The following is a 23,048-nucleotide window of genomic DNA, read 5'->3' on the forward strand; positions in this document are numbered from 1 at the left end:
CTTACCCTAACCTTAACCATCACAACTAAATGCCTAATCCCAACACTTACCCTTACAATAACCCTAACCTAAAACTAATTCGAGGAACAGCCAAAATGTCCTCACTCTCCCAAAATGTCCTCCCTCGACAAAGTCTTTAACTCACACTAGTCCTCACAAAGCTATGAGTAGAAGTACACACACACACACACACACACACACACACACACACACACACACACACACACACACACACACACACACACACACACACAAACTAACAACAACCACAATGACAAACCAACACACATTTGCCAACAAGAGTTAATTTTTTTAGCTACATGGACAAGCATGGACTGTAGATAAACAGACTGTTTAACCATCCCACAGTCTCAGCCTGGTACTCTGAAGGTGTCTGACACTTGTCCTTGTGGACTGCTTTGATTAAAATGGTGCATGTTATACTGTTGAGTTCAAACTTAACACCCAACACTGATTTTATCAAACATTCAGATTTTTTGTCTACTCTTTTCCAGCAGGCAGAAAAATAACAGAACAGAGTACTGATAAATTTTCATGCAGACACCCCAACTTACTACTCAGCAAGACAGAGATAAAGAAAGCTCTGTGGACAGACATCAAGAGGAGGTCATGAATGGGACAGGGCTAGAACCAGATCCCTGAACAGAAAGAGATATGGAGATAGAGAGAGCATAATGAAGGAGCAAAGTTTTTTACTCTTTATAGAGCCTGTGTGATCAGTCATAGGTAGTCTTGTTTGTGAACAAATCACACCCAGTGAAATTCAGCATCAAGTCTTTGCATTTTTGTCTTTTTTTAGAACCTGTCATTTTGCCCAGTCTTTACAGTATGTCAGCAGAAATTGCTAAAACTGGAAGAATACTTGCACATTTTCCATTCTCTCCACTTTCTTCATAAAAGAATGCATTCTAAAACCAAACAGTATCTTTTCTCCCCTTCAGCAAGACTGCAAATACAATATGTTCCGTCTATTCGCAGGCAATGCTTACCCCCCAACAACTTTTCCCCAGGTTCTTGGAATTTTTTAATATCACTATACGTTCATCACATATAAGTTTTAAAAACTGCTGTTGACACACTAACACACAGTAAATTCAACAAAATGTATCTTATAGGACCATGGGTTAAATTCATATATACGTATATATGGTTTTATTTTGTATAAAATAAAATAAAATGGATGGACATATAGATTATAACACTGTGTAAACAAAGTCTATAGAAATAAAAACAGTGCACATGATACTGTATACTTTGTGCCATACACACAACTGTTCCAAAACTGAGAGAGAAAAACAAAAAACTGCAACTACAGCATGAAAACATTTTCAAATCAACAGGAGGCAAATCGGAGGGTTCTCTGTCAGTGTGGGCATATGGAGCAAAGTGCAGCATTGATAGTGCGGTCAGGTTTCTTCCTCACCTGCAGTCAGCTTTCTTCCTCAACTCTAGTGAGGTTTATTTCTCACATGCAGTTAACCTGCACTAGTTTGGTGTTTTGGTTACTCTGTGCACTGCAGTACCTTACCAAAATAAGTGACAACTATTCCTCTCATTCACGTTAATATTTAGAGGAGGCACTACTTGCGGCAGTTCCAGTCTTACGTCTATGAAAATAAGTCTGTATCAGTTTTGTACCAGTGGGCACCCTATTTTATCCATTGATCTTGACATATCTACTCAGATGTTGCTGGAGACTGTAAGTAAGCAGCCAGCTACCAATACTGGACTCAAGGTCTGGGCTTTGCCATTTACATTGTAAAGAGTGAAAGTTCATTCTTTACTTTGAAAAAAACTTCAATTCATAGTCCACTTACTAGCTTTTTTTTTAGATGCTTTCAACCATATCTTCATCAGAAGATACTGATACATCTGAACTACTGACCTTGCATGTTAACAAGAACAAACTCCATCCACTGATGAAGACCATGTGATATGGTTGAAAGCACCGGAAAAGCCAGTAAGTGAATCTCAGGCTGAGATTGTTTTGTCAAATGAATGGTGTTGTTTTGAAAGCACTCCTGTGTACCTTTGGATTTATATTGGGCTCACTGTCTTGATGTAAAATAGGTCCTCTCCAAAGTGGCAGCTCTCTTACAGACTGCATCAGGTTTACCAGAATTTCCCTGCACTGTATTTGTACTTGTTCATTTAACCCCCAAAAAAAAAAAAAGCCTCTCAGGGCCTGCTGCAGAGAAGCATTCGTGACTGGTAGAACACCCCGTTAACTTGAAGTTTTTGTGAAGAAGCTGGTTAACCAGATGTTTGATATTCATTCCAAATACAGGTATAATTAACCTAACATCACTTATCACACATGGATTATAAACAGGTGACCTCAACAAAGCTTTTAATGTACATTTGATTGGTGGTGGTTCAGGTGTGTTTTACAGGGGCAGGAAACTTGCAATCATGAAATCAGTTACTTTGTGTATACATATGACAGATTCTCCCTCTCTGCCCCAGGTGCATTGTGAGCCTGCACCCACAAAAATGCCCACCACTTCCTGCACAGATGGCTACACTTTGCGTCCTTTACCACCCGGAAAGTTTGCTACCAGTATCGGAATACATTTTCACATTTCATGGCCACAAAAGTCATGGTTATACCACTTGGATGCACAATTTCTTCATGTATCAAAATTTAATTTTTCTGCCTTTCTTCAACCCCCCTTAATTCATTGTCAGTGTCATATTTGAACTATTATGCCAATGTTTATTAATTTATATTACCTCTGTTCATTTTTTTTGTCTTTTCTTTTATTGCAGCCCTGTTGTTCATTAAGAATTGAATCATTTGGCTGAAGTGTACCAATAATCTAATATTCAGGTCTTGACAGACATTGATTTAAGAAACATTTGAAAGCAGAGGCTCTTCAGCTCCTCAACATGTCAGGTAGCACAGTGGATAAGTCATAGATAGACAAGTAGATAGACAAATTCAATCTATACAACAGGTGATCCATCACCTCTGTGAAAGATGTTCAATCAACTTCCCATCACAATGACAGCTGATCAGTTGTCTTGATGAGAGGTGATCCATCATCTTTACTGGTCCAATGATTGATCAGTTCAGGTTGGGGGGTATGAACGCTTGGGGGCTGGATGGAGCAGCCTGAGTGAGAGACTATCAAAAACAGAAAGAGAGAGTCAGCACCTTGGACAGCTTACTTTTCATCTTATATCAGTTTCTTCTAATAAAGTTAATCTTAAGATGCATTCAGGTACACTGAAAAAAAGGGACAGCTATGTCTGCTCATGGTGATGTACTGTATTCAGTTTGCCTGCTCCAATGTAAGGTGCTAACATTAGCATGGCCGGGTAACCAGCCTGCTACCTACAGTCATTTACAACATTTTATTTGTATAGTACCATTTAAGAAAAAAGCAGCTGAAAGTGCTTTAATGATAATACTATAAAACAGAGGAGCAAATATCACCATATACTGTATGTACAGTGCATATACATATTACTAGCTAAATAGATTATTCAGTGTGGGGTGTAGGTTAAGATATTAGAAACTTCTTTCAAGACTGGAACATTGTGTGGTATTATTTCCTCACTGTGGTTGTCAGTCCTGTGTGCTGCTACTGTCTAGGGTAAAATTAGTGGCACTGTCCTGATCTTTGTTGGATTCTGTGAAGCAACCCCAGCCAAATGTGCTACCCAAAATAGTGTTGTGTGTTTCCTCTTGTTAATGTGAAAGATATTCTAAGAAAATAGGTACAATAAAAGCATAAATCTAATAAATGTTAGATTTATGCTTTTCTTTAATTAGTATTCAAAAAAGGTTATGTTAGAAGAATAGAACATTTTTCACTTTACTTGTATTACTGTACTATAATACAGTATTTTTCACAGTTTTCCACTTGTAGCTTTAGTCTTATTTATTAAAGTGCATACTTAAGACCCTTTTGCAAGTTTCTCATTTTAAAGACACTCAGCAAGAGTCTTGAAGAGCTAATGGTAGCCACAGCTGATAAAATCTAAAATAAATAAATAAAATAAATGTGTAAAATCTGCTAGCAATAGGTGTCATTTCAGCAGAATCTACACTTTCAGATTAGAAATGAGAGGCTGTTTTTAATCTACTTCTGTCTGAAAACAAGGACTGAGTGTTTCAAATATATTTTGAATTTTGATGGTACGTCAGCCCCACTTGTCAGCTTTTGTGTTTCTTACTTTGATTCCCAGAGAGGATTTATTTGGTTTTTCCCTCTGCCCTGCTTCAGTATTGTGTGGGAGCCTCAGCGGTCTGTATTTTAATGTTACAGCTATTTCATATGAGAAATAAAAGCAGCCCTCTACAATGCTACACTGCACATTTAGCTTTGCAATAATATTTAATAATGTTGTCACAAAAAGAAACATATAAGCTGGGAAGGCTGCCATGGGATGATACCATAGAAAAGGATGTTTTGTTTAACTGGTAACTGACGCAAGAGTGGTGCTCAAATAGCAACTGCAGGCTAATATCACGGAGAAAGCAGTAAACAAGGAAATGATCCCTCTGCCAATTAAAATAATGAGCTCATTTGTTACCACTCAGAGTTTTGGATTGCAGGAGTCTGAGGAAATTGAGGCGAGTCACAACAGAGGCTTTCACTTCTTCAGAGAAGCTCCACACTTTTACAAGTCTTTTATTGTGACATTTTAATTTAAATTTCACTTCAGAGATTCAAAGTGCAAAACTCAGGGTTGCCAAACTTTACACTCCTTTTTGGAGCTGGCATTCAAAGTAAAGTTGAAAAACATTTAAGGAAAATAGCTAAAAAATTTGCTTCAGGATATGTATATTTTTGTGATGGTGGTAGAAGAAGCAGATACTGTATAAGGTGACTAGAACCGGTCCAAGCATAGAACCTTGTGGAACTCCGTGACTAACTTTTGCCTACCAGGAGGATTCATCGTTAACTTATACAAACTGAAATCGATCTAACAAATAGGACTTAAACCAGCTTAGATTGGTTCCTTTAATACCAATGAAATATTACAGGCTCTGTAATAGGATGTGATGATCAAAGTTATCAAATGCAGCACTAACATCTAACAAGAAAAGTACAGAGACAAGTCCTTTGTCCGATGCAATTAGAAGGTCATTTGAAACTTTCACCATTGCTGTCTCTGTGCTAAGATGCACTCTAAATCCTGAATGAAAATACTCAAATAAACTATTGCGCTTTAGAAAGTCACACAACTGATCTCTAAGATCTTCTCAAAGATCTTAGAGATCAGTTGTGAAAGGGAAGGTTAGATATACGTCTATAGTTAGCTAGAACACCTGGATCAAGAATAAGCTTTCTAAGAAGAGGTAGAATTACAGCTTCTTCAAAGGACTGTGGTATATAGCCTGTTAATAAAGATAGATTGATCATATCAAGTAGAGAAGTGCAAATTAAGGGTAAAACTTCTTTGAGCAGCCTTGTTGGGATGGGGTGTAAGAGACAGGTTGATTTTTTAAATTACGAAATTGATGAAGTCAGTTGATGAGGGTTGATGGGAGCAAAACAGTAAATGCTATCAGGTTTTACAGTTGTTTCTAAGGTTCCTATGTTTGAGGATAAATCCGTGTAGCTTGAGGGCAGGAGATGGTGAATTTTGTCTCTAATAGATAGAATTTTATCATTAAATAAGCTCATTACTTCTGAGAGCTATAGGAATACATTGATCTTGTTCTTGTTGTTGTTGTTCTGCCATCGTAATTGAACATTTAATAGTCTTTTCACATAATCTTCTTTCATTGGACAATAACTTTTGAATTACTATTACTGGACTACACACCATTAGACAAAAAGGTCTTTACTTGATTTTTATCTGATAGTGCTGTAGCTAAATTTAAGGAAGTGATTCCACCAGCACTTAATTCACTGCCATTTTACAATATAACAGAAGACTCCTATGCTAACTTTAGTCCCTCCCAAACTGATCATCTTGTTGATAGCACTGCAAGCTCAATGAGAATAACACGCAACTCGATTGTCCTGCTAAAAAAGAAGATAATTTTTAAAAAGGAGGTTAGCTCTATGGTTTAACTCCCAAACCTGCATATTAAAGCATAAAAAGGCTAAAAAAATTGAATGGATATGTCTTTCTAATAAACTGGAAGAATCGCACTTAGCCTGGCATGATAGTCTTAAAACTTATAGGAAGGCCCTCTATCATGCCAGAGCAGCCTATTACTCATCTTTAATACAGGAAAATAAAAGCAGCCCTAGGTTTCTTTTCAGCACTGTAGCCAGGCTGACAGAGAGTCATAGCTCTAATGATCCATGTATTCATATAGCTCTAAGTGATGACTTCATCACCAATGAAAAATTCTAATTATTAGAGACAAAATTCATCACCTCCTACCCTCAACTGCAACTGATTTATCTTCACAGAAACCTTAAAAATAGCTGTAAAAAGCTGATATATATTTGGACAGTTTTTCTCCCATTGATTTTCGCTAACCATTTTATTTGATCTTCTCTCTAGGATCCTTGAGAAAGCTTTTGCCAATCAGTTGTGTGACTTATTACATAATAATAGTTTATTTGAGAATTTTCAGTCAGGATTTAGAGTGCATCATAGCACAGAGACAGCACTGGTAAAAGTTACAAATGATCTTCTAATTGCATCTTACAAAGTACTTGTCTTGTTAGATCTTGATGCTGTTTGTCAGTATTGACCATCACATCCTATTACAGAGAGTGGAACATTTAATTGGCATTAAAGGAACCACTCTAAACTGGTTTAAGTCCTATTTATCAGATCAATTTCAGTTTGTACATGATAATGATAAATCTTCCATATACTCAAAAGTTAGTCACAGAGTTCCACAAGGTTCTGTGCTTGGACTAGTTCTATTCACCTAATATATGTTTCCCTTAGGCAATATTATTTAGGAAACACTCCATCAATTCCAATTGTTTTGCAGATGATACCCAACTGTACTTGTCAATGAAGCCTGAAACCAATCAGTTTCAGGACTGATTCAGTGACAGGAACTAGGAAAAGAGATCATATTTTTCCTGTGTTAGCTTTCTGCATTGGCTCCCTGTAAAATCCAGGATTGAATTTAAAATCCTCCTCCTCACCTACAAAGCCTGTAAGGGTGAGGCACCATCATATCTTAAAGAGCAAAAGCGCAAAGGTGTTACCAAGGTCATCAGGAGGGCACCCTCCTTCACAGGTGTTTCGATGATAGGCCCAGGACACTCCAGAGGGCTCACTGGCAACACCTTGTGTCCCAGGTGCACCCCTCTCTGCTTTTTACACCTTCCTATCCTGATGCCATTGATGTTAAGCTGTTCTCCTCCTACCACCACCCAGAGGCTTGGATGATGACCTCCATGGCCATGGTGAAGGCTAGTGGGGAGGTGGTGCATCCTGCCATGATGCCTAGCTCCAAATGCTGCCATACTGTGATGTACTCCTCTGTTGTCAGGCATAGCTGTATGTCCTGAAAGTAGGATTTGACAAGGGCAGTAATAGCCTTTGGGACACTGAAGAAGTTAAATGCAGTCAAAAGGAGATTGTGAGGAACCCAGCCAAAGGTGTCGGCAAGATCCAAGAACACGACATGGAGTTCTTTTCCATTCCTTTTAGTGGTTTGAATTTGATGCTATATCATATTCGTGTGCTCCAAACACCCTGGAAAGCCTGGGATCCCTGCTTTCTGCACCGATGTGTTGATGTAGTTGTTCTTTTCTAGATAGACAACAGGCCTGTGCCACTATGCTGAAGAAGATTTTGCCTTCAACATTCAATAGGCTGATATTGGAAAACTAGCTGATCTCGGCAGAGTCCTTTTCCTTTGGGATTAGGATGTCTCCTGCCCTCTGCCAAGCTGTTGGTATTGCTTGTTTCCGCCACACCACCTTCATCAGTCTCCGCAGAAAGCATAGCACATCTGGTGCGTTCTTATAAAGCCTGTACGGGACTCTGTTGTGGGCCCTGGGGAGGTAGCGGCTCTTGCCCAACATACAGTTGTTACCAGTCTCCAATTGGGAGAGCTGACATCTACTTGATGTTCCGGGGAACATTATTGCGGCATAGCAGATGGAAGGGGGATCTGTTTGCCCAACCTGCTGTCAGTGTGCATTATTTTGAGTAGAGCTTCAAGATATTTCCTTGACGTTTTGAGTTTGGCACTTTTCTCCTCTGTGAACAGGCTCTATACAAACTTGAAGGGGTCTTTGAAGAAGTTTGATCTCGCCCAATCCTTCTCTCTGCGTGTCTTTCTGAGATTCTCAGCTCTCCTCAAAGCTGATAGCCGGTTTTTGATTTCCGCCTGCAGCAGATTTATTCCCTCCTTCTCCTCCTCAGAGGCTTTCCTCCACTGCTTCTTCAGCTGCCTTTTCTCTTTGACCAGTTGCTCTATTTCCTGCTGTTTCCTGGACTTAGTTGGGATGGGTGACGTTTTTTTTTTCTCTTCTTCACAGCCCCAAAGCGCTCAGCTCCATAGCTGAAGATCACTTCTCCCATACTCTCGAGATTGTCCATTGCAGTTCCCCTCAGTTGTTCCAGGAGTTTGCTGAGGTCGGCGTTGACCATTTCTACCTCCCTTTTCTGATAGGGTTTTGGCCACTTAATTAGCGGATTTCACCCCTGGATCTTAGTCTCTGTTGCCAGCTGTGGTAGACTAGGTTCCTAGTGCTCTGCTGTACTTGACCCCTCCTCTTCCTCTCAGACAGGGGGATTGATGTTCTGCAGACTTTGGTTTTCGTCCTGCAAATGAACCACACTTGACTGACTCGACTTGCTTCTTAGGAAGCAGTGGTTGATGCAAGGTCCCTGTCCCACTACCTTCAAGAACCTTTTCCTGCCATGACGTATTCTAATGCTTGCAGAGGATGTTATCTTGTTGTAGTCTCAGGTAGAGGGCTGATCATCATTCTCATTGTGTATTTTGTTCCTGGGTCAATTGCCATGTTGTCTGTAGATGGGTAGGTGGCAAAAGCATCATCGCGATCTTCAGGTGGGCACTCTCTTTCACAGGTTTTTCAGTGATAGGCCCACAACACCTCATCGGCAACACCTGGTGTCCCAGGTGCGCCCCCCTCTGCTTTTTACACCTTCTTCTCCTGATGCCATTGATGTTATCTCAGGCCCCAGTGGTGTCTTTCCTCTTGATCCAGAGCCACCGACTTGCCTGTTCGGCAGCACTAGAGAGGGCTTTGATGGCTTGACGTCGGGCTTGGCCTCAGATTTCCTTGTCCTTAAGCAGCCTAGTAGTTGACTTGCATAAAAAGCCTCTGCAGCCATCTGGTCAAACCTTAGCTTTCCAGCCAAGTTGTTCAACGTCAGCTGCCAGCTCGGTGTACTTCAATTCAATTCAATTCAATTCAATTTTATTTATATAGTGCCACATCATAACAAATGTTATCTCAGGGCACTTTTCATATAGAGCAGGTCTAGACCGTACTCTTTATAGTTATATTTACAGAAACCCAACATTCCCCCATGAGCAAGCACTTGGCAACAACGGCAAGGAAAAACTCCTTTTTAACAGGTAGAAACCTTGAACAGAACCCCGCCCATGGTGGGTGGCCGTCTGCCCAGACCAGCTGGGCTTAAGGGACTTGCGTTCATAGGCCTCTTCCACTGCATCCTCCCAGGGCACAGTAAGCTCTATGATGTAGAGGGTGCAAAGTGAGGAGGACCAAAGCACGAGGTTTGGTCTGAGGTTTGAATGATTATTATTATCTTTATCATTATATTTACTCTGATTATTATAATAATTAGTCTTATTATTAGCCCTATTATTGGAATTTTTAGTTTATTATTAGTCTCATTATTAATATACATCTTTATATGGAGCCTGTATTGTGTTATGATCTATTTCCAGTTTGGTAAAATGCCATGTCTTTTCGAGTTTTTGCGTTGTTAGCTTTAATTTGCGGGTTTAAGAGTTAAACCATGGAACTAACATCCTTTGTTTTATTATCTTATTTATTAGAGGGGCAATAGAGTCAAGTGTCATTCGCATTGAACCTGCAGGACTATCAACAAGAGGATCAATTTGGCACTAAAGCAGCAATGGAGACCTCTGTTATATTGACACATGGTACTGAATTAAGTGCTAATGGAATTGCTTCCTTTAGCTACACTACTATCAGACAGACATTCTAGTAAAGACATTTTTGCCTCTTTACTTGATCTTTACTTCTAAACTTAATGAAAACTCAGAGAATTCCGATAAAAATTCAGAGTATGGGCCAGGAATGTGGTTTACTATAACAAACAGAATAGGTTTTAATGTTTTCCATGTTGGGTGTGTAAGACTAAGAACCAGGCTTTGAATGAGTTATAATTGAGTTTAGGTTTTAGGATTGATTAATAGATTTGAGACGAAAATGGCTGCAACACCACCTCCTGAACTGGTGACTTGAGGAATGTGAGCATTAATATGACTGGGGGGATTGTATTCTTTTAAGATCACATATTCATCATGACACAGCCACGTTTCAGTAAGGCTAAATAAATCAATATGATGATCTGATATTAGATTGTTTACAGTGTGCCTGTGCTGGCTGCGCCTGATTTTACACGTCACTTTAAGTCAGAGGTGGATGCCAGTGCTTATGGTGCTGGCGCTCTTCTTTTGCAGGAAGATGATCATGGTATTGATCATTCTTTTGCTATTTCTCTAAGAAATTCAATAAACATCAAGTCAATTAGAGACAGTGTCAGCACCACTAGTGTTTACTTCATTGCCAATGGCCAAAGGACAGTGGCATCAGTCCTTTGGCATGTTTCACATATGAACCAAGTCTTATCAAAGTGTAACAAGCTGAAAGCAAGATAATAGCATGCTACTGTTTTGTTAGCATTTTAATAATGTAATTATGTATATTGTGGTGTCGTCTGGTAGGGCTTTCATTATTTGGAATTGCAGCTTTTTTGCAACACAACAACTACTTCAGGGCAACACAGAAAGGTATAAAAAAGTCAGTACTGACACAGACTGATGAAATCTTTTCAGGTGGGTCAGAAGTTCCTTAAGGGTGCTGGTTGATCCAGGTTTTATTGAAGTGTTTAAATACTTAAGGCAAATCCTTCTTCGCCACAGTGGGAGTATTTGTCATATCATGCCATGTAAAAATATGAATAAAAACAATATGTGGACTTGTTGAATACAGCAAGAAACGTCTGCTACATCAAAAGTGGTGATAAAAGAAGTAGAAATAATAGGCTGACTGCCGTATGCACTGTTTCTCTTTTGACCACAGTGAGCATGTGACATCCTGAGACAGGTATTTGTGGTTGAGTAGGTTGGTGAGATCTTTGCTAATTAATAGAAAGTGTTGGAGTCTTACAGCATACTGTCCAAAGCTGCGTCTCTGTCTGAAGAGAAGGAAGCAAAGGAAGGCAGAGATGGCTGTCTGGGCCAGAGTGAAGAGAAGGAGGGATGACTTCACTCCTCTGCTCAGCCTCTGTTGTAAAGAACACACAGCAATCACATTAACTTTTGTCATTGCATCACACAACACATTCATTCATGTATGACAGCAGCTGACATTCATTCATGTATGACACTGTCAGAGAGGACTGAGAATTTATTTACTGATTTTTATCAATTGAATGAATGTGTCTGATCTCCGGTTACATCTACAGTAGCTTCAGAAAGTTTCACTTTTTGCACACTTTTTTGTGTGATTTCATTTTAAAATTACAATTTTTCAATCAGTCTACACTCAATAACCTGTAATGAAGTGTTGAACATATTTTTAGACATTTTTCAAAATATATCAAAAATACAAAACTAAAAAACTCATTTACAAAAGTATTCAGACCCTTAAGTGATTCCTGTTTACTTGAGATGTGCCTAAAAGTTGATTGGAGTCCACTTGTGGCACACTGAATTGACTGGACATAGTTATAAAGGCACACACCTGTGTTCCACGATTCACACTGCATGTCAGGACAAAAACAAGCCATGAAGTTCAAGGAAGTCTCTATAGACCTCCATTATACAATTATGGTGAGGCATAGATCGGGGAAAGGGTATAAAACCATTTCTAAAGCTTTGAATGTTTCCAGGAGCACAGTGGCCTCAATAATTGTGAAGTGGAAGAAGTTTAGAACCACCAGGTCTCTTCCAAGAGTTGGCTGTCCAGCCAAACTGAGTAACTGGACAAGAAGGGAGGGGACCAAGAACCCAATAGTCATTCTAACAGAGCTTCAGAAGTCCTCTGCAGAGATAGGAGCATATGCTGGAAAGAAAACCTTCTCAGTAGTAGTTTGTCAAATGGCATCTAAAGGACTCTGTGAGCGCGAGGAAAAAGATTCTCTGATCTGATGAGACAAAAACTGACCTTTTGGACAAGAAATCCAAACACTATGTCTGGTGAACACCAGGCACTGCTCATCACCTGACTAATACCTTCCCTACGGTGAAGAACGGTGGTGGCAGCATCATCCTTAAACCACATAAAACGTGTGGAGAGACCTGAGGAGGGCAGCCAACAGACGCTTCCCATCCAATCTGACAAAGTTTGAGAGGATCTGCCAGGAAGAATGGGATAAACTGCTTAAATCCAGGTGTGCAAAGCTTGTAGAGACTTACCCAAGAAGAACTGAAGCTGTATTTGCTGTGAAAGAGGCTTCTACAAAGTTCTGAATTAAGGGTCTGAATACCTTTGTAAATGACAGATTTCAGTTTTTGATTTTTAATAAATTTGCAAAAAAAATCTAAAAACATGTTTTAACTTTGTCATTATCGATTATTGCAATCTAGCTTGATTGACAAAAATGGCAATTTCATCCATCTACAATTAAATCTACAACATAATAGAGTGTACAGTGAAGGGGTCTGAATACTTTCTCAAGCGACTGTAAATGTCTGTCACAATGGTACCTAGTGAGGTTAATTTTATTTCATTTATAGATAAAACTATCCTTGCTCGGCACAACACACTCCAAAGTTTTGCGCAGAGAGTCCTGAATGTGGTGGCCTGCTGATATCTACACCAAAACCAAGACAGTTGTAAAAACATTTTTTTACAAGTTTATTTTATACTTCTACTTAAAACTCCTGGAAAAGGATTTTACTACTTTACGTTATTAAACAAAATAGTTTCCAATCCCCCCTTGATTATCCTTTAAAATGTTTTATTTTCCAAATTTGCCATGGTTATATTTCAATACAAGGCAGGGACTTGCAAACCAAAATGACACAGTTTTCTGGGAATGATGGTTTTGTTCTAGGCTATAGAAACATTTCTCCTGTAATTCTTTGGAAATTTCTGTTTAAAATTCTTCCATTGTCATGAGCCTCTTTCAGACAAACGCTGGACTCTGTAATGTGCTGACAGTTATACCCGAAGCTGACATAGTAAACTATCAATTGAAGAGGCAGGGCTTCCAAGTTCATCAGCATTATTTTTCCATTTTACATAAAGCATGTGCACGGTGGAGCAGGCAGTGATACAGACAAGGCAACAAAGGGGTTTTTAGAGCCATACAGGGGAATGTTCCTGACTGGTCAAGTTAGTCAACTGATCACAATCTAAAGTACAGTTCTGTGAAAACATCAGCAGGGGTTAAACCAAGTGACTGCTGATGTCTGTAGGTCCAAGACCTCACATGATCAGAAAACATTTTCAACAGTCATTATTAACTCCAGAATCATTTCCTGAAGAAAATATATGGGTCTACTTTAATGCTGACTGGCATAATTTGTGGACGACTTTATAATCATGTCTTTTATTGTCAGAATTATACTGTAGGTACTGGTCTTGAGTTATTAATAGAGAGGGACTGAATGGGCCTCTATAGAATTTTTTTTGCATTAAATAACTCATAATAACTCACCATAATGAATTTATAAACACTTGATTACTATGCATTAGGAAACACTGTGGAATTTGAATAGATTTATTACTAATTACAGTCCCAGAGATATGAATACAATGTAGGTAAACTAGACTCCATAGACTCCAATAAATTGTGTAATTCATAAATTTTCTAATGTCCAGTTTATCAGTGTGCTACCACAGCAATTTAAAATTTTTCCATAGAACTCATATACAAAGTAAAACACACAGTTCAACATTATAATTATCTTTGTATCATTAAAACTGTAGGTTTAGAAGTATAGGTTGTTAAAATATCATGATCAGGAATCATTAAATTTGCAAGTGTGTGCAAATTGTATAAAAGCAGTAAACTGCATAATTATGCACCTATTGATATATAAACAGAACACCAACTGTAGCATAAATGCTTTTTAAACAAATACAGGCACATGTGACAATAGGGTGACTATACAGTATTTCGTTATGTTAACTGGTTCAATTGCTTTTTGTCCCCTATAGCTGAGGTACTACAGTACATATGAAAAAGGCTCAGAACAAAGCTGAAAGTCAGCACTTTTATCCTCACAGTCTTTAGTTCAGAGAGCCAGTGTGCTGGAGTCCAGAGAACATACGACAAAAGTGTGTCCCTGACCTACTTTGATTGATCTATAGACATTCATATTCTCCAGAGGAGCCACAACCATTAGCTCAAAATTTCCACACACTAGCACCACTCACAGGACACACTTTATATTATAAGCTTTAAACTGTTGTTGTTCGGATTACAGCATGGTGATACCAACCGTGGCGTAGTGTTTCACATTACAGTTGTCATGTAGCGTTTCCAAACAGAGAACTTCAGGATTCTTGTCCATATCCACAGAGTATATGATCACAGCCACCACTGACAGCACAGTGGACACCACGCTCACCATCAAACACACCTGCAGCTGATAAAACAAACATTTAATCTTTTGAAACAGTAGAGGGGGCAGAAGAGTAGCAGTAGTAATGTGAGTAGCTGCTGCTGTAGTACTGGGGGTATTCCAGAAAGCAGGTTTAGTTTGTTAATCCTGAGTGAAACTCTGAGTTTTCTGTTCCAGAAACAGAGATGACTTTAACTCTGAGTCAGTTATTGTGGAAACATTAACTCTGCTGTGGCTGATCGTGTAGGAGCATGTTAATTTGCAGAAGTTTATGTCTGCAAAAGAAGATAAAAATCCCAGTTGGATATTAGTTTACACTTAAATGATCAATCAGTCATTGAATTAAGAACAGAGACACTGATTCCCGTCCTTGCATTCAAATATTTCACATACTGGTGTCATCCTCAGCTAAGAATAAAATCTATTCATTGTCTGTCTTTCTAACACTGAGACTCTGTGAACAGAAATGTTTACCGCACATGACTGTGGTGTGATTTTTAAATGTAAAATAGACATCTAAACATTTACACCCAGTTTTACCCTTGATGGTTATTCAACTGCAAATTACTAAAACCATTATTACTTAGTCAGACTATGAGCTTATAATAATAGTTCTATAAATAAACTTCTGTCTTATCTGTTCAATTTCATCTTCTGCTGCAAGCAGCACTTTTTCCCCATTGGGTTACAGCTGAATAAATATATCTAAACAAACAAAATAAAATAACAAAAAATATGATTCTGCACTTTATCAACCTCGAGGGCAATTCAAGAGTCCTAAATAATGACTGAGTGGGCTACAGTGAATCAAATGTAATAGTATTATTGACTCTTTTTTCCAACTCAGGCTCATCCACTTCTGCTTTGTTTAAAGGTAAATGTACATTAGTTTCACACAGTTATATTTCTAGCTCCACTTGATTCAAATGGAGGCTCTGCTATTTTTTACCCATTGCCCTGGTAAATCGTAGTATCTCAGCGTCACTGATGATGGCTTTTTTTCATTCACCAGATAGACTTAACTCAGAGTGAACATACTCAGAGTTGACTGAACTAACCCTGATCAGCTGCTCTGGAACTAAAAACTTTCAGTTTTCATCTCAGGTTTAGTCAACTCAGAGTTCAGGGTTAAGTTCAGAGTCTGTTAAACCTGCTTTCTGGAACAAGCCCCTGGACCAGCAACACAGCTATACTCCAACCCTGAATGGTTTTGGTCGGTCACAGATCTTGGGATGTGTTGAATATTTGCAGGTTGTTGCTCACTGATCCCAGAATGAGTGAGGAGGCAGAGGGTTGTGAGAGTAGACCTCTCATGCATCTCATTAGTAATAATACTGGACTCATTTCACCAGCTCTGCTCATAAGTGATACATGTGATTTATTATAATTTGACTGAAAAAGTACTATATGGATATCACAATGAGTTCGTCCATAGTACTGATATTATATAAGACTGATGTAATTTAGTTTATGGAAAAGATAACAAAAAACAAACAAATTATTTAATGGCATAACTAAAATGCACCGGAGATCACAAAATTTCCTTATTTAATAAAAACAAGGTTTTTTTTCTTTCCCAAACAGCCTCTTTGCTGGTAGAGTATGATGGCTGCTGCCTATTTCATGTACTTAACCAGTCACTGTGGGATAATACATCACCTGTAGTTACATCTGACAAAAATATTGTATAGTTTTTGTTTTATGTAACAAAGTAAAGTTATTTGATTCTGACCCTGATGCTCACCTGAAACATGTAGTTTTTTTTATTTTTTAAACTTTTAGGTGTTATGAATAATCCAGATGCCCCCTCTGGAAAATATCCCTGGACCCCCTGGATATTGGCTAAAACCTGCATGTTTACTAATTCTGGATACAGCAGCAATATTAGATAGGAAGGGAGAGAAATTTAAAAAAAATAAATAAAGATTGTGATTCAAGACAATGTGTTTGTATACAAGCATTCAGGTATGCACACTATCTAGCTGCATGTGTGTGTGTATGTGTGATCTATAGACTCACAATCTTCATAGTGCTGTGTTTGTCCAAGATGATAGCGACCACTCCTGCTGTGATGAACTGGGAGCACACACACCGGGGAGAGAATAAAACTAAATTACATCACAATATGAATACCCCACATCTCAGCTGTCCAAAGCCGTAAGTCAATTATTATGACATTTTTTCATATGATATCAGTAGAAGTAAGAACTCTCACTTCTCACACATAAATATTGTACACACACACAAACACAAACACATATACACACACACACACACACACACACACACACACACACACACACACACACACACACACACACACACACATACAGACTCACCGTCAGGCCGCTCCACCAGGGAACTCCCAGGCTGACAACCTCAGTGAGCTCAGTGAAGTGCAGAGGAATGGAGTAGGACATAACCATCAGACCCAGCATCACCTGACTAACCTGGCACACACACACACACAGTTGTGTCCATCACTTCACTAGACATTACATTGACTTACATTAATTTCCTGGAGACTTATCCTATCCCTAACCATAAACAGTACTTGCTTAACCTTTACCCTAACCTTAAACCAAGTCTTCACCCGTGAATAAAACAAGTACACACACACACACACACACACACACACACACACACACACACACACACACACACACACACACACACACACACACACACACACTAATCTAGACAGTTTGACCACAGGCCAAGAAACATCAGGTCAGTTTTTAGTATGAATCTACATCCAGTTCTTTTATTTCTTTCTTTTTTGTAAGTTTAAATATATAACCACTTAAAGTTTTTCACCACACCTTCACTATCCATTTCTCACGAGATTTGGTACACAGCGTTTTGGAGGAGGATTATAAGGTTATTCATTTGTTTTTTTCTCGATTGTCCATTATGTTATGATTGCTGGCTAAAATGTGGTGCACATTATCTAACAGGTGAAAACTGCCATTATTCTTGACAACATATTAGGTTAGACAACATATGCACATATTCATCATTGCTGATGAATACTGCAAAAATAGATGGTAGCTTCTCAATAGGTGGTGTTACAACAACATGATACATTTAACTGGCCATTTAAGGTTTATTGTTTCATGTTTGATGGAGCTAAGCTAACTTTTTCCCTCTGCTTTCAGTCTCTTTTGCTAAGCTATGCTAAACATGTCTTAGACCTATCTCTGTAACGGACACAAAGTTGAAACGATGACACTGATGATGTGATCTGACTCTGGGCAAGGTTGCTACAACTGTTTTCTAAAATGTTAGACTTTTAAGTTCCTCCTTTTATCAATCTAACCCTAACCAAAAATCCTCTCATAAACTTTAGAGCTCTGTGTGTAGTTCTGTGTGGTGATGTAACTACATAAATACACAAACACACAAACACACACGCACACGCAGTTTTAGACTCACCCCCAGACATTTGGGCTCTCCTCTCTGAATGGCAGTGCGCAGAGCCTGCTGTCTGTCAGTCAGCTTTACAGCATTCACATCCTCCAGCACGTGCACCATCAGATCTCTGGAGACTGTCACCGCCATCACCTGGTGACAACAGCAGAGTTCACTTTCCAAACTGCAGGGTCATATAGATCAGGTCACAGAGTTGTAGCCGTAGAGATTTGGAAGAGCTGTAGCCCTTTCCCACATCAGATGAGTATACTTGTCATAGCAGGAAAATCATAGGTGTAGCTAAAAACATTAATGAAGTCTCTGTTCCTTTATTTGTCCCAGTAAGCTATTTCGGCGAGCTATCATGTAGGACCCTATTCAAATTTGCTGATGACACAAAGGTGGTTGGGCTAGCAAAAAAATCAGATGAATCAGCATATAGGAAGGAGGTGTCCAATCTTGTGAGTTGGTGTAGTGATCATGACCTTCAGCTTAACATTAGAAAAATTTAAAAGATCATCATAGACCTCAAGAGAAGTAAAGTTGGAAAACTGCCTCTTGATATTGTCAGAAAACCAGAAAGAGCAAACCTTGATGGGAAAGCACCGATCATAAAACTGTAAAGTTGACTCATCACAGATGATGTTTTTTGCAGAAGCTAAGGAAATCTGGCATCTCAAGTAAAGCTTTGGTCCAATTTTACACATCTGTTATAGAAAGTTTGCAAACTTTCTCTATTACAGTTTGGGTTGGTAGTCTGACTACTGCTGAAGAAAATGCATTAGAGAAATTAGTTTAGACTGCATCTATATTACTGGCCACTCTCTCCCATCATTATCTTCCATTTATAAAGTTCAGCTTCAACAAAATGCCTTGAATATTGTTAGATATGATTCTCACTCAGCAGCTACCCTCTTTGAGGAAATGGGGTGATAGAAGTTCTGACAACAGAGGTTTTAAATCTGAGCAATTTAAAAGAAGTACATTTGCTGAGACTGAAACTGAACTTGAATTATAAATGTTGGTTACTTTAAGGCACATTTTGGTTTTAGCCTGTTGACTTTCTAGTTATTTATGGCCTTCATGTTTTTAATATGTTAAGGTTGTTTAACTTCTGAATTGTAGATCTCCTGCACTCAAGGTACAGTATATTAGTTTTAGCTTATTTTTTACATCTCTGATACTTCGTGTATTTTAAAATGTTCTCATGTACTGTATATAGTTTTATTATTGGTGTGTTGTATTGACTGTTACTGTGTCTATCCTGTTGTACTGTGGTATACTAATACAAATTGTTAATATCAGTTTGTTGCACTGTCATTAGTTTTCATGAGGAGGTGAGTGGAAGCTTTTTCTTTTCAAGAGGAGGAGGCATCATAGATACCAAAATGAGAAACATCAACTGTCCAATCAAAGCCTGGGTTGGGACCACGAGCACTGCTTATCATCGCGAACACATTATGGGATTGTAACTTTAAACAAATCAATGTGGTTGCATATTCGCTGATAGTAAAATTGCAATTCACCGTTTTCAGAACAATTGAAAACAATATTACAGTAACAATTACCAAAATAAGACATAATGCACAAAGAGTACTAAAACATACCTTAATGACCAATAAACGTTTTCAAAATGAAACTTTTTCCTTAAAAATAGAAAATTGTTTTTCTTGAAGGTTCTGTTGCAAAATTCAAATAATCAATAATAGAACAGAATATCCAAATGAAGACAAATTTACGGCCAATCTCAAAATTTTCATTCCTCTCCAAAGTCCCGGAAAAAGTTGTCCTGTCACAACTTGTCCCTGTCATTTTGGACCAATACCAATCAGGTGTCAGGGTGCACCACACTACTGAGTCGGCTTTGCTAGGGGAAACCAATGATTTACTGCTGTCACTAGACTTTGGAAACCATGCCATTTTATTTTTGTTGGACCTTTCTGCTGCTTTTGATTTGTGATGCTTTTGACCATCTCATACTCTTGGACTGTCTCAAACATGTTTAGGCAATCCAGATAAGGTTCTTGTTTAGTTAATATCATATTAGCAGCATAGATCAGTATTAGTAAAAAATGGACATTGGTCCTCCCCTACTAAAGTTTCCTGTGGTGTATGACAAGGCTCCATTTTAGGTCCTGTACTCATTGTATTTGATCCCACTGGGGTCTGTTTTTAGAAAACACAACATCCTGTACAACTGCTATGCTGACGACACACAGCTATATTTCCCTTTGAAACCAAGTGAAACGAGTAATCCACAGTCTCACTTTAGAAATTTTCAAGATGTAAAATGCTGCATGACCAGAATATTTCTTCAGCTAAATGAGAGTAAGACACAGGTCCTTATTATTGGTATTGAGAGGTTAAGTCAATGCTCTTGGCCCACTGTCTTCAAATGTCTGTACACATGTTAGAAATATAGTAATCATTTTGGACTCTGTATTCAATAATCAAATCAATTTTGTGGTCAACAGTAACTTCTCCTTCATCCAAATTAAGCCGTTTCTTTCTTTTGGAGATTCAGAGACAGGCTTGCAAGCTTTCATTATTCCACGTCTTGACTATTATATTGTACTTTCTTTATCTGGGAGTCAGTCAGTCAGCCTCATCTTGCCTGCAGCCAGTTCAAAATACAGCAGTGAGACTTCTTATTGGTACTGGGAAGACGGACCACATTTATCCTGTACTTGCCTCTCTTCACCAGTTACCAGATAAATACAGGGTTGATTTTAAGGTTATTTTATTTGTTTTTAAATCACTCCATGCTTTGGCCCTGGCTTACATTTCTAGTCTTTTCATCCCACTTTTTCTTCAACAGTTCCCCAGATCCTCTCACCAAATATTCCTCTCTGTTCCCCGGTTGCAGTCCAAATCTAAAGGTGACAGAGCGTTTTCTATTGCTGTTCCCAGACTTTGGAAGAGCTTACCATTTAGTATCTTCCCCATCTGTTGCCACTTCTAAATCCGCACTAAAGACTCACCTGTATGCAGTTACTTTTGAGTTCCCATAATTATTAACTTAATGATATACAGTAATTGTTCTAAATTGTCTGTCACAATAAGTACCCTTTCATTTTTCTTTTAATTGTTTGATTAATTTATGAATTAAAATAAAATAATTATTTTATTATTTAATTTAAGTATTTCCTACATTGTTTTAAGTTGTGACTTGCAGTTTAAGTTCTCTCTGTAAAGCACTTAAAATGTGCTCTATATATTAATTTGTCTTGACTTAACATTAAAACAGATAAGATATGTTAATAAATATAACCATCAAATATCTGAAATGGACAAATCTTAGCTGCCCAAAACAACCCAACTCATAATAGATTTAGGAAAGTTTTTAATAATCATACTGGTAATTTTGTATGTTTAAGGAAATCTATTACAAACCATGTGTACTATACATAACTGCTAACAATTTTACAAACCAAATTGGTGTGTTTTAGACATGTGAATGCAATTTTACCAGCTATCCAGTCAACTAGTGGTTTCCATTTATTTCTGTATGATGTGAAACTCTTTAGGCAGATGACAAAAAGGAAAACAGGCTTTATGTTCAGTGTGATGAATTACACAATTAGGGCAAGCAAATTTCAAGTCTATTTAATTCATTTTCATCCTGTACAGAAATGAGTGGAAACCAATAGCTGCCTAGGACACCAGGAAAAATGCATCCACAAATCTAAACATGCATTTAATTTGCATTTGAAACTGGACTTCCTTTGGATTTATGTCATTACCATGACCAGCACCTAGACTTTATACATTCACCAGATAACTGTTACCGACTCTACAGTATACATGATCTGCAATTAAGGTGCTAGAGCGCATTGGTTTGGTCCTTTATGAGCTGGTTCCCGTTTTCAGGCAGTGTGAAGATATCTGACAGTTCACAGTGCATATTCTGTCAAGGTTTTGTAACGTTGTACCTGATATATTGTTATGATAACAGATTTTGACGTGTTTTCTGTATTGCTGTCTCTCATGAAATCAAAGGACCATTTCTTGAGAAAAACTGGTCTCCTTTTCTGTTTCTGCTGGCAAAGTGTTGCATTCTCTACTTTCTGATGTGATAAAGGATTATTTTCCCAGTGTTCAGTCCCCACTGAACACTGGTGTTACACACTGTTTCAGTTGTGACACATATCCCACTTTTATTGAAGATCCAGTTTTGGTGGAGTAATCCAATGGCACAGCACGTTACTGTACAACAATCAAATCAAATACAGCTGGAGGTAACACCAGTCTGATCAGAAGAAGGTCTTAGTAAATCTCAGGGTTCATTTGTATTCAGACAGAAAACAGACTGTCACTGGGATGGGCCCCACACTATACCATCTCCCATCTTGGCTATAATCCAGTCAGAGCTTTAAGTAGCACCATTACTGCGACTATCATCATGCACAGATATGAGTGCTACGATCAGTCTAGTTGATCATTTATGTTTACCCACACCTTACGCAAAAGCGATTGTATTGCGTAAACTTGTCACTTATTTGACTTGGACTGATAAAACCCATGGTGTTTGGAAAGTTACAATTCTGTGCGCCCCTGATCTAAAGTAGTCTATCAAGGAACATCTCTTTAATTACCAATTCATTCTATATATGTAATAAACTTTATACAAAGTCAAACACCAAGGCCCTCTCACTCTGACGTTAACAGGGTGCTTTTAAGCTGTTGTCTAGTTATTAGAAAGCACAAAATGTCTCATTCCTACCTCTTTTCTCTCCGGAAAAGTCAATAAATTTGTCCTCCTTTGTAGGCTTCGACCACTTGTGATTTTTAATGTGCCTCCCTGCTTTCTCTCTTTTGCAGGCAATAGTGAAGGAGAGAGAGAGAGAGAGAGAGAGAGAGAGAGAGAGAGAGAGAGACTGAGACAGAGAGAGAAACATAGAGAGAGATT

General features: G+C 38.4%; 1 protein-coding gene across 1 annotated transcript; it reads right to left on the reverse strand.

Moving 5' to 3' along the window:
- Positions 1-316: 316 nt before the first annotated feature.
- tmem176 (transmembrane protein 176) lies at positions 317-22,991 on the reverse strand. The gene is made up of 7 exons (XM_040147287.1): positions 22,863-22,991; positions 18,164-18,292; positions 17,068-17,178; positions 16,748-16,804; positions 14,606-14,752; positions 11,322-11,438; positions 317-3,148 (listed from the first exon to the last, which is right to left on the reverse strand). The coding sequence occupies exons 2-7, from the start codon at positions 18,287-18,289 to the stop codon at positions 3,089-3,091; spliced, it is 618 nt and encodes a 205-aa protein (XP_040003221.1). The 5' UTR covers positions 18,290-18,292; positions 22,863-22,991; the 3' UTR covers positions 317-3,088.
- Positions 22,992-23,048: the final 57 nt, after the last annotated feature.

Source organism: Xiphias gladius, chromosome 15 (genome assembly GCF_016859285.1).
Source record: "Xiphias gladius isolate SHS-SW01 ecotype Sanya breed wild chromosome 15, ASM1685928v1, whole genome shotgun sequence".
Taxonomy (NCBI): Eukaryota; Metazoa; Chordata; class Actinopteri; order Istiophoriformes; family Xiphiidae; genus Xiphias; species Xiphias gladius.

Bases quoted from the DNA above. Each gene is read 5' to 3' on its own strand.
- tmem176 (XM_040147287.1), bottom strand. From the start codon at position 18,289: ATGGCGGTGACAGTCTCCAGAGATCTGATGGTGCACGTGCTGGAGGAT. The intron at 16,805-17,067 runs GTGAGTCTGTAT...GTGTGCTCCCAG, and splicing joins CCTGGTGGAGCGGCCTGACG to TTCATCACAGCAGGAGTGGT. The intron at 3,149-11,321 runs GTAAGACTCCAA...TGTTTTTGATAG, and splicing joins GCAGCTTTGGACAGTATGCT to TCTCTCACTCAGGCTGCTCC.